General features: G+C 33.6%; 2 protein-coding genes across 3 annotated transcripts in view; one reads left to right on the top strand and one right to left on the bottom strand.

Moving 5' to 3' along the window:
* The window catches only part of LOC143241031 (transmembrane protein 45B-like), a 242,523-nt gene that overhangs the window by 43,655 nt on the left and 186,262 nt on the right, over positions 1 to 12,606 (top strand). The window lies entirely within an intron of this gene.
* LOC143238346 (uncharacterized) overlaps positions 7,420 to 12,606 on the bottom strand; it is a 42,996-nt gene continuing 37,809 nt past the window's right edge. The window contains exons 5-6 of one of the 2 annotated variants that reach the window (XM_076478499.1): positions 12,164 to 12,360; positions 7,420 to 11,574 (exon numbers count right to left, since the gene is read on the bottom strand). In XM_076478499.1, coding sequence (XP_076334614.1) covers positions 10,865 to 11,574; positions 12,164 to 12,360 — 907 coding nt within the window. In that variant the 3' untranslated portion in view covers positions 7,420 to 10,864. Of the gene's footprint in view, positions 11,593 to 12,163; positions 12,361 to 12,606 lie in introns of both variants that reach the window. The other variant, XM_076478498.1, reaches the window with a different exon arrangement.

The raw sequence follows: 12,606 nt of genomic DNA on the forward strand, positions 1-12,606 counted from the left end.
CAGCATTATGATTTCTAGCCTCATTTCAAATATTGATGTTAAGTGTGTTATTTTAAAACGAATTTTGGAGCCTTATCACGTCTTCAGAATGGTAAAATATTCTTTCGTTCTGACACTTTTGCACAGAACTGTATATGATAATCATGCAAAAATTGACAATAGCACTGCAGTATAATTTTTATTTCAAGGCTCATCATAAGATCGTCATAGCCAAAGAGCTCCTATCTGCCCTAATGCTTTCCATAATCTGTCTAGTGTAGTAGGACGACGCTTCTCCAGCGCCAATTTGAACAGACCGATTGTTCAGAAACCCATAGACCCCGTGTTAGATGACTTAACCAGTATGTCTTTGTACAGAATAACTGTCTCTTTCTCCATGTACTTGAGATATAACATAGTTTAACGGTTGTGTCGTGGAAAACGTGTATACACGTGGCTTAAGTCGCTTTTTCAGATAGAGATCCTTCTTTCCTATGCTGCATGAATGTGTCAATATGAGGACTTTTATGTTCATGGATTCTCATGTCTTATGAGACATCCATTTTTCTTTGTAGGGCTATAGTACGATTTAGTGTAGTTTTTTCTAAACGGTCCCGCCCGGAGTTGATCCATATTATTTTGTTCTTCAATAGTACAAAGAACAGATTTCATCATCTTGGAAATTCGACATCTCCGATTTGAGCATCTATTTATATTTTAAGTGTATGAATATTTTACTTTGTAAAGAGTTTTTACATATCCTCTCCAAAACTGATCAATTTTCAGTGGCATCATACTATAGTATCTTACGTAACTCCAAACAGTATTAACATGTAGTTGTGATACAATCCATTCCACTGTGACTTTACATAAGCCAGGGTAGTTGCGAATATGCATGTTCAAAATAATTTTAATACAAAGTATTTAACTTTTGTAGTAGCCTAAATAATGTTTAAATGTTTTCTTCCCGAAACTTTACCCATCAAGAGGGATCCCATGCAATTTCTTTCTAGATATTGAGTATTATCGTTAAATGAGTTTTATCAACTTTCAAACTAGTAATGAATGTTTTCACGTTTATAGCCGATCTGCTTTCCTAACGAATAAAAAAAAATTTTGTTAATTTTAATCAAAGTGAATCTAAGATCATTTTTCTTATATCATCTATAATTTGTATATTCTTTGTGGCTCGTAAAGTGACCCGGAAGATCTCCAGAAAAGAGCTTCAAGTCACGATTCCCCTTAGTGGACTCAACAGATAGCCCGATATAGCTTTGGTATAAGAAAATACACACACACAAGTCACGATACAATATCTTTCGTCACTACAGTGGCTGAAATGTTAATGTAATAAGTATCGATGTAAAATACAAAAACAAAATTGTTTATCATCTATTCCTCAAATTATCAAACAACATACAAATCGTTCTATTAATTGTTGTTATCAGCTATCTCAGACTAGTTAAATAGATCTAGTTATTGTTATTTCAGATTTTATAATAACTGTAACAATCAATATACCAGACAAATGTTGGGTCAAACATTACTGATTATGTAACGGTATCTTTGATTGAACGTTAACTACAAATAACTGACTTTCATTCCTCTTGAACAATAAGAATATAAAAATTGATGTGAGAAGAGTAGGGACAAAAGTTATAACTTGTTAACTTAATTCTTTAACAGGTCGTCAATACCACTTATTTGTCTATATATTGATAACAAATATTATAGACCATAAGAAGTTTAATTCAAAGGTCAAGCCACTATAATGCCACAAATATTTGAAGATGTTTTCAGAAACATCTGCATTGAGACCATAAGTATTAAACATTCAGCGACTGTGAATCAGAGAAGTCAGTTTGTGTCACGTTATCACGAAAAAATTGAAGTGTAGACGCGCTCGCTATAAAAGTTTCGGGTAAATTACCCAGATCTGGTCGGTGGGTGATTCTGAATCAAAACAAACATTCATCTCACTGAAACATTTCGCTGTAGACGCGCTCGCTATAAAAGTTTCGGGTAAATTACCCCAGATCTGGTCGGTGGGTGTTTCTGAATCAAAACAAACATTCATCTCACTGAAACATTTCGCTGTAGACGCGCTCGCTATAAAAGTTTCGGGTAAATTACCCCAGATCTGGTCGGTGGGTGATTCTGAATCAAAACAAACATTCATCTCACTGAAACATTTCGCTGTATCTTTACCGGAGTATGATTTGTGATGTGAAAAGTGGTTGATAATCTATTTAATACTTATTGCTTTTCACGCCACGTTCATTGTCACAAAATATTTCCTGAACCCTGTGATTTAACATAAAACACCTAATAAACCATAGAGTGGGGATAAGTAATATTAATTTTTGGAAGACAGTATCTCGGTTAAATTTAATTTTAAAGTTTTGAACACACTTTTTTATACTTTTTTCTCATATTTGTTTTTCAGTATAGATATTTAGTCACTAAGAAATAAGTCAACTAAATTGTAGTATCTAAATTGATACGATAAGATCCCGATATAAGAAATGTTAGTGGCTCTTGTAATTCAAGTCTGAAATTTATTGATGCTGGATAGAGTTAATATCCAGAGAAAATATAAACATAAAACATATATTGTCTCACGTGGCGGAATCTTACATTAATTTCATCATATGTAAATACACGTTTATTTAATCGACCAAAGAAATAGGTTAGAACCAACTGGACCTAACAGTCACGAATTATTTCCAAACTTCCTTTTGTTTCCTAATTTTTCATTTATTCTATGTTATTGCTCTTATTGTTTATGTGTAATTAAAATATAGCAATGACTACAAAATATGGTATTTCCTTTAAGTGGGCTGTCAATATTTAAAGAAACTACACATTTCTTTAACTTATCAATTTCTTTCTGTTAGCTATTGCTCACCATAGGTAATGTTTAGTTTTTCTTCTTTTCAGAGAAACAGAAGGCCTATGACTGATTATTACTTAGCTTGTGAAGAGGAAGTGAAGTATATTTTCCGTATTTTAATTTTCTTATTTTTGCAGTGTCGGGGTAGAATCAACGCGAGGGCGCTATACGAGTACAATGATTCTGTGATGTAATCACGTGATATTGATTACGCCAAATATTTACGTATGGACTCCAAACTGTCATTTATCATCACGTTTTTTTACGTAGGTCTAAACCAGGACTAGTTGTTCAAAGAAAAAAAAAACTTCGATTGAGCATGTCCGACTGTTCACTTGTCAGAACAATTAAGTACGTTATTTGTGCAATAAGTAGCTAAAAGAAGTAATTATTCCAATTTTCAATTCTTGTCTGAGTCTTTGCGGTGATGATACGAATCTATAAACAGAGTACACAGTAAAAATATAGGGTGCACAGTAAAAAGAGACAATTGATATCAGTTACAGCAATTACGTGATTGGTAAAAATAATTCAATATATGTTATTACTTTCAATATACAAGATGCTACAATTTGAAAAGGCTTGCTTATTTTATGCTATAAATTTATATGCTGGGTAAGTATTGAATATCAGTCCTACCTTTTTACACGAAGCAATCTTAACTAATTTGGAGTTAGTCAGTTGCATAATGTTTGGTATTTTGGAGATACAAAAAATGTGCACCTGTTTTGATGTGTTAAACACATCTAAGTACATAATACATTTAGTTTGAATTCCTACTTCCAGCACATTATGTAATCAAACATACACCGTATTACGAAATTTGCTAGGAGGACAGAACACCTGTTTCTTTGTTTAGAATCAAGACTTCTCTGTTAATAGATGTCGCCAATTGGGAATAATCTGTTACTCTTTGGGCAACATAGCTCAATATACCGTGAGAATTTGGAGTTCGTTTATCACCCCCGTTATGTTAATAAACAATGCCATTTCAAGGAGCATGCATAGTAATCTGTTTTGAAAATACGACACAATAGATCAAAGTCAGCATACTTCGCAGACTAAAGACTTCAATTTAGGGGATATTACAAATCGTCCTGACAGCACAAGTATAGGATAAGCTTCACTCAAATGAACCTAGGTGTATCAACTTCTGTTCAATGTTTTCAGATTTTTAACATTTTAATAGGAGTCGTGTGTCATTACAAAATTGAAAATATTTATTACAGAAAAACGTTTCAATTATGTAAAAGTATTAAGTTCGCGTAATTTTTATTCTTAACCAACGAATAAACAGAAACAAATTATGTAGTAAGATATACTGGTAATTTCAAAATATTTATTGTCAGAGTTAAATTACCTTCAACAAAAGCACATTCTTAGTGTAAGGTTCGTAACAAGTATACAAATTGATTGAATAGTATTCCCATTTTGGCTAATTATTGGACTGATCGCATTGCTTATTCCACAACACACCAAGTTTTCCAGTTATACACAAAAAACTGAGCGTATTTCGAGGTTAAGCGACTTCGTACATATTCAGGTCCTAACATATAGATTAAAATGAAACACCTGCTTTATTCTATCAAAGATATTAAATGATCTAGATTCTCTATTAACCAATTATTTTGCTTATCCAGTGACATCTTAGAAGGGAATCTGTGTTATATCAAAACATGTAAGCTATAATTCTCGTTAGTTAGCAAACAAGAAGTGTGACTTCTTTGACTTTCGGAGGACAGACTTGAGAAGCCTGGCTAAAAGATGCTTTACTAACTTAACCTACACAATTTTCTGAGTTCACAAGAGGAACAATATTAAAAACTATTACAGCATGGTTGTTATCCAGTTCGAATCACTGGATACATGTACCAGTAAGTAGGAGCTCATCATGAATGAATGAGACCATTATATTTTATGTCATCTTGTGTTCTGGAGGAATGAAAACTAATTCTTTTGCATACTTTTCAGGAGTTTTAAAGTATCCTATTATAAAAATATGCAGCAGTTCTAACAGCCAAAGTTAAAAAAAAACATTTTTACTGAGTGTTCTTAACTACTTGTCGAACTCTTATGTATATTGTATAAATTGTAGATTAGTAAAGATTTCCTTTCATACTGTTTCTTATGTTAAGCGTGTTAAGATCTAGCGTATTCATCAGACAGTTGGAGTATATTATATACCTAAAGTTTCAACTGTTATAACATGAAACAAAACATAAACTATACAGATGGGATACACTCCTAATCATGTCGTTTTAAGTAAATTATCGTGCGCACAAAAAAGTCCCCATATTACTGTCGTATTAAGTTATAAAGGGTGTTATATAAATAAAACAATATATTTATTATTGAAGTCCTTTCTTTAACTTTAGAAGTGTTACAAAAATTGTCGGTTAGTACAGTTAAAAGAGACTCATTTTTAAGAAAATTTTAAAAATCCTTTTTCAAAGAGTGGCTATTTGAGATAAAACTTATGATCTAAATTTTATTTTGGCTATAATGTATATGTAGGTATAAAAGCAATTGCTATAGAAAATAGTTTTTACTTTTTCCAAGTTTCAACCATACAGTGATTTTAAATCTTTGTTGTAGGTTGTTACTGAATTTCACGCAAATCTGCACGAGGGCTTATTTAGTAGTGTAAGACTAGAGGGAAGGCAGCTAGTCATCACCACCCACCGACAACTCTTGGGCTACTCTTTTACCAAAGAATGGTGGGATTGACCGTCACTTATGACGCCTCCACGGCTGAAACGGCGAGCATGTTTTGTGTGGAGATTCGAACCCGCGATCCTCAATTTACGAGTCGAGTGCCTCAACTACCTGGCCATGCCGGGTCCAATCTTTGTTGTGTTTAGTCACTTGAAGTTTATTGGTTTCACTAGATTACAATTTTAATAATTTTCAGCAACTATTCACCCGGAACAGTATCCAGCTTCATTGACAAATCTTCTTAATAACACTAAGATATGTATCTGGAGTATTAATTATAAAGTCCACAACGGCATCAAATCAGTTTCATTTATTGTTAAGCGTATACGTCAAAATGAGCTGATTTCAGAGCACTAATGAAATAGTTATTTCACCTGTCTCATTTGTTAAATACAGCACATCGACTCCCATATTCGAGTCCTTACTGGCATTATTTATTGTATTATTTTAACAAAGAAATGTTCATTTACTCACAAGGGTTCTGTTTATTGTTGGCTATGAAACGTAGAGAGTACGAAACTACATTAATGCCGTCGATATATGAAGTTATATCAAGACAAATGAACCATTGTGAATAAGGGAAATAACCTAAACAACTTTGTTGATAATGTTACAACTGCGTCCACTTTTTCTGCTATATTTACAGGAAGTGAAATCTTGGATTTCAAACAAAAGCACCAAGCGAAAAAACAAGTAAAAAAGCAAAACCGTGTACATTTGTAGCCGTTAAATACTTGTTTCTAATTATTTATTCCTGTTTGTTTTTGTCAAGCATGTATAAACTGCACACTGAACCTAAAAAGAAAAATGAAGCATATTTCTGAGTACATTATAATGTTAATGTGCAATTTCCTAAGTTATAGAAAAAAATATTTTTCTCTATTGTAATTTCTTTGATGAAACTGTTAATTTTATTATTTTGGCTTAGTGAAAGGTAAATATAAAATGAAAAATTTATCAGATTAATACAACCAGAAAGTTTTCCTCATTTTTGTAACAGTCTTTTCAATCAACCTTCGGGTAAAACAAAGCATTTTCTACAAAGGCCTTCTTTTTATTTTGTCTGATTGACTTGAAAGCAACAACTAAGATCAAAATGTCACATCATGTCGAGTATTAACGTTTGTAAGAGGATTTTATAAGTGATTCTCAGGGTTTGTAATTTTCTGACGAGTAACTTAGTTAACATAGAAGTTTCTTTACCTCATGTATCAATAACACTGGGACCACATTTACTTCTTTCTTTGGGCTCGGCATGGTAAGGCGGTTAAGGTGCTCGACTAGCAATTCGAGGGTAGCGGGCTCGAATCCATGCCACACCAAACATGCTCGCTCTTTCAGCCGTGGGAGCGTTATAAGGTGGTGGTCAGTCCCACTATTCATTGATAAAAGAGTAGCCCAAGATTTGGCGGTGGGTGGTGATGACTAGCTGCCTTTTCTCTAGTCTTGCACTGCTAAATTAAGGACGGCTAACGTAGATAGCCCTCGTGTAGCTTTGCGCGAAAACTCAAAACAAATAAATAAACTTCTTTCCTATGAACATTATAGTGTTATGATTGTTTATTACTTCAACACAAGATTCACCCAAGCTTTGTTTTCCCTGATTTTTAAGTCGTCCGTCTTAAAGAGTAGCTTCGTTCAAAGATTGAAAATATTTTTGTTGCATGCACATTTAAACTTTATACTTATCATGATTGTTTGTGTGTTTGTTGTTAATTTCGCGCAGAGCTGCACGAAGACTATCTACGCTAGCCGCCCCTTATTTAGCAGTGTAAGGAAAGACAGCTAGTCATCACCAACCACCGCCAATTCTTTTACCGACGAATAGTGGGATTGAGCGTCACATTATAACGCCTAAAATAACGGTTAAAAGTGCGGGCATGTCTGTTGCGATCGGGATTTGAATCCGCGAACCTCAGATTACGAGTCGAACGCCTTAACCCACCTGGCTACGCCGTGTCGGTTTATTATGATATCGCTTCCTTAGAAATACCTATTTGAAAACACTTACTACTTCTGCGTGAAGCGCTTCAGTAAAAAAGAAGCAGTGTATCTGTAATAAAAGTGTTTGCCATAAAACTAATTAAATGAAAACAATACGGAGCAAATTGTCTGGAAATATTTTGCCACTTTATTGAAGCACAAAAGTAAAACTAATTAACTATTATACAAGGACTGACAACATATATGTGTACTAAATAAATAGCTAATGGTTTTCTTCTGTACAAAACATACATTCTTGGTAATAACAAATCAGGAAAACAAAACAAAGACACTGGTGATCTGTCTACGAAAGTTTTCTAAAATATTAATTGACGTTTTTCTTAAAGATCTCTCTTTCGCCCAACTCTATTAAATGTGGTAATATATCATGTGTTTTCAGGTTACCATAAAACGTGGGGGCGGTTTACTTCGAAAACGACATAAAACCAACCATAAAATTTTGCTCATGTTCTACAGAACATAAGTTGGTGCAAATTGATCTAAATAAGACAAGCTAAAATTAAACAACAACAAATGATTATGTGTAGTCGTATCGTTATTTTGCACACACGTCCATTCATAGATAAAAATAAAATCCTTGAAAATGCTATAATCTATGTAGATTTTTTTCAGTTTCATTGATAAAATAGCTTGTTTTTAAGTTGAAATGCGACACAATATAAACATTTCCTTGTGTATGTTTGAGTGCGTCATTACATTTTCGTCATATGCGTAACAATTAATTGTCAATAAGGAAATGTGGTCATTTTCTTCTTGGTATTTATTTACTAATCTTTTCGTTTATTATTTATTTCAATACATTATATTAATTAGGGGATTTTCCAGTCTTCAGATTACAAAGGTTACCCTTAAAATATTCTTAACTGACAAACAAGAATTATTTGAACTAACACGTTTACATTTAGATAACTGAAAACAGAGTGTACACATTATTGTTTCCTATTCACAGGCATTATTTTCTAGACATAAAGAACAACAAACATTAAAAAGTACCCTAAAGTGTAATACGCTATTTCAACTAAACCCAGTTGGAATCACGGTAAGTTATCTAGACGTCCAGAACATTATTTTAACTGAAAAAAAAAAATCCTTCACGACGGTGATATTTCTGGGATAAGATTTTTTTTTTACAACAGCCATTTTAAACAGTCCTTCATAAGGTTCTGTGGATAGAGGTTTTGGATCAACCTTCGCTATAGATACCTACTCAGTTTTTAACGATAACTTCCAGGAGGTTTCAAAATCATTCACCTACGTAAATCTTAGTGAAAGTACATTACAACAATCAAATGAGTATGATAAGGACACCCACGTCCCAACTCGCAGAAAAAGACCATGACAAAAGTAACTTCCCGGGTGTAAAAATGAAACCACCCTCCATTCACCTACCTTGTTTCATAGACTGTTACAATAACCACGTGCTCGAGCTTTAAATAAAGACTCCATATCACTCGTCTACAATAATATACTGAAAACTAAATAGAACTCACGACACTCGTCACAACAGCTACTATTACTTTGGCCAAAATATGAAACTAAAACAGTTGACAAGAAAGAGCCTATTATAGCAGACATCGATCGCAGACTAACAGGAAAGACCGCCAACACAAAAATATATTCGACCATGAAAAGTTAGGGGAAGGAGAAAAAGGTTATTCACAACAAGTATCTTAAAGTAATTAGAAACATATGTTTATGATACTTCAGGGGTTTATTCGTTAGTTCGTATTATATATATATATATATAAAGTCATTAGAAACATGTTTATGATACTTCAGGAGTTTATTCGTTAGTTCGTATTATATATATATATATAAAGTCATTAGAAACATATGTTTATGATACTTCAGGGGTTATTCGTTAGCTCGTATTATATAGGTAAAAGAAATCCCTATTGGTATGTATGCATTATATCATAGAGTAATCACACTATTAAGTTGATTTTAAGACAAATCGTTTTGCTGTTAGCTCCTCTGATCGTTACCATCTGGCATTCACTTTAACGTATTAAAATTACAGTTTTGAGAAAGGAACAGATATCATATTTCTCGTGAAACAAACAAACATTATGTTTAACTATTTCACCAAAGGCAGTAGTGGTTAGAGGTAACGCTCTCACTGAAAGTGATATCCTACTTGAATAAGCGTAGTATCAATAATTTTACAGTAACTTTGATACTAAAGAAAGACGAACATGAGTGCAGCTACTTTTGCTTTCAAACGTACGCCTATGTTGTTATTGTTTTTAAATAAGTTGCGGTTAGCTATAGCATCGTGGTAACGTGTACTCTAAAATTAGACAATTTATTTGTATGTCTTAAGAAAATATTTGGTTTCAAAGACATCTGCATTCATTTATCTCCATAAATAATACCATGGATTGATGTCATTTTGTTAAGTTTTTTTTTTCCTGACTTGTAACATATATTTTTGTTATTCACAATCTATAATAATGTATAATTACAACAATTTGGGATCACACTGAACATTTGACTATCTTACTTAATATTCACAAGTAACACGTTAATTTTTATATCTTTGACTACAGTTTACGTGCACAACTAGCAAGATGAAAAGGTAAGAAGTGATTATTTACAAAACTAGAAAAGCACACAACATTATACATAAACAAGTTGCACCAGAGATTAAAAAAAAACAACGTGCATATTCTAATTAAATAACATCATAAAGAAGTGTTAAGTAAGGCCTCCGAGATCCAAGTTTTTCAAAGACAATCAGCGACATGTACACATTTTAAATGCGCACGAATGACACTGACGTTATTGACTGGTAGGCACCGTGAAGAGAAATGAAGGAACAATAACATGATGTAACATGTTCCAAAGGAAAATGACAAGTTTAACTTTAAACCGTTCCGTGTTTTATTTGCCTCTATAATCTTAATAGCGAATGACAGAATACTGCGTTAACTAGTATGTAACTAACGAAGCACCAACTAGACTATACGTCGAGCAAATTTAAAATTCTAATTCACAATGAAATGATATGGTTTGCTGTCTTTAATCTTTGGTTTGAGCCATTTTGAGTAATTTAAGCATTGTCTACATCACACCCACATATCTGATGTATTCACCTACTGAAATTATTTTGAACATAAAACAAAATGAGCAGCTCTACTTCCATGAGAATTGTCTCAGTAAAGGTGAACTTAAATACTTAACATCAGCATCACATAGAAAGTTGTACATGATAATATCACACTCCTGTGTAATCATTGATTAGTTTTGGCCAGGACTTAGTTTCAGGTGCTATCAATGCCGTTTTTCCAGCAAATTTGGCAAAGCGTCTACAGCTAACTGGCTTGGCCGTCGTTCTAATCCATTTAGCATACTCTCAATGTTTTTCAGTTCACAGGTACGAGCGGCTGTATTGCTTCCACTTGCAGAAGGGTGTGTAGATATTTCTTGAAACAGAGTGGGCGAACTTCTTGACGTTGACTTTGCAACTGTAGTACTGTTAAATTTAAGATGCAAATGAGAAGGATGATGCGCAGGACTAGTTTCATGCAGTGGAGGAACACAGAGTGATGATGAGTTTGTGTGATGGGAGGTAGGGATAGAGTAAGGGGAAAATCGGTTATGCGGTCGGAGGCGAGAGTTGAATTCAGCCAAACCTTGATAACTGTTGGCTAGTAGTGGATACATTTGGCTGGTCTGGGTGGAGTTGGGTGGAAAGAATAGTTGCTGATATAAAGCGGGGGAATACAAGTAGGATAAAAAGTGAGGGCGAGATAACCCCGGATCTGCAGTTAGATTTGACCTTAACTGAGTGACTATTTGAGGGCTTTGGAGAAGTGGGTGCCTTTCAGTGCTTAATTTTGGCTGTAAATGATTGCCAAAGAACAACGACGTTCCCGGAGACGACCATATGCTCGAATATTTACTTCCCTCTTGCTCATGATTTTCACTTTCAGGAGTTGATGATTGTCGTGTGGTTACACCATCTTCTTTTGGACTATCACCTGTAGCAGTATCGACAACTTGTCAAAAAAGAAAACAAGTAAACTTCAAGTTTCCTCTACAGACAAAAAACGTTTAGTGTTGTAAAACATCACTGTTAATCTCGATTGACATCAGCTTTAGACTGTAACTTTTGATTGAAATGTTAAGTTTTAATTATTAAGCTGATGACAAAAGAGAGGCATTATTTGTTAAAAACACGTATAAAAATACAAAGAGTATGTGCCTTCATTATTCATTGAGAACATGTGTTATTATTAATAAATAAAACAATTGCAATGAATTACCTCAGTTACAAGTTACTGTTTATGTAAACAACTGCAGTAGACAATAAATCTAATAAGCAAATTCATAATTGAAGAACCTGTTAACCACTACTGTTAATAAATAGAAATAACGAGGTATAACAAGATAACAAAGGAATTTCTTATATTTGAGTTACATCTACGTGTAGTTGCTTTTTTGTAAAAAGAAATAATATAAAATCTTTATTATTGAGTAACACGGAAGGCAAACAGAAGCGAGCTCTTTCATTCTGTAGAAAGAACTTAGAAAATAATAAATAAACGTATAAAAACTAATCTTTGTTACCTTCGTTTCCTACTATAGACGAGGAAAACTTCGGTACTTGTGGTTTTAAATCTGCAGCGCCCCCTACATCCAAACGCTCATCTTCGTCACTGGAATCTTCAATAAACTCGGGAGTTCCTTTACTGCGTGTTGTGCTTTCAACTACACGAAACTGAGATCCCTGTTGTTGCTGCTGATTCAGTAAAATCGCTTGTCGTCTGTAGGAAGGACAGGAATGGAAAATATGTTCATCCATATCGTCTATTTGTAAGGTCTTTCATTCGGTCTGTTTACAATGTGGTGCTTATCCACTCTAAGATTTCCTATCATAAGCGTTTCACTTCTCGTTGATCAGAGTTAAGCTTACATACATTGTTTAAAGAAATATGCACATATTTATTTTGCTTAAACAAACAACGATTTCAAAGTTTTCTATGCATATTTATTGAAATATATAATTTTGG

Source organism: Tachypleus tridentatus, chromosome 13 (assembly GCF_004210375.1).
Source record: "Tachypleus tridentatus isolate NWPU-2018 chromosome 13, ASM421037v1, whole genome shotgun sequence".
Taxonomy (NCBI): Eukaryota; Metazoa; Arthropoda; class Merostomata; order Xiphosura; family Limulidae; genus Tachypleus; species Tachypleus tridentatus.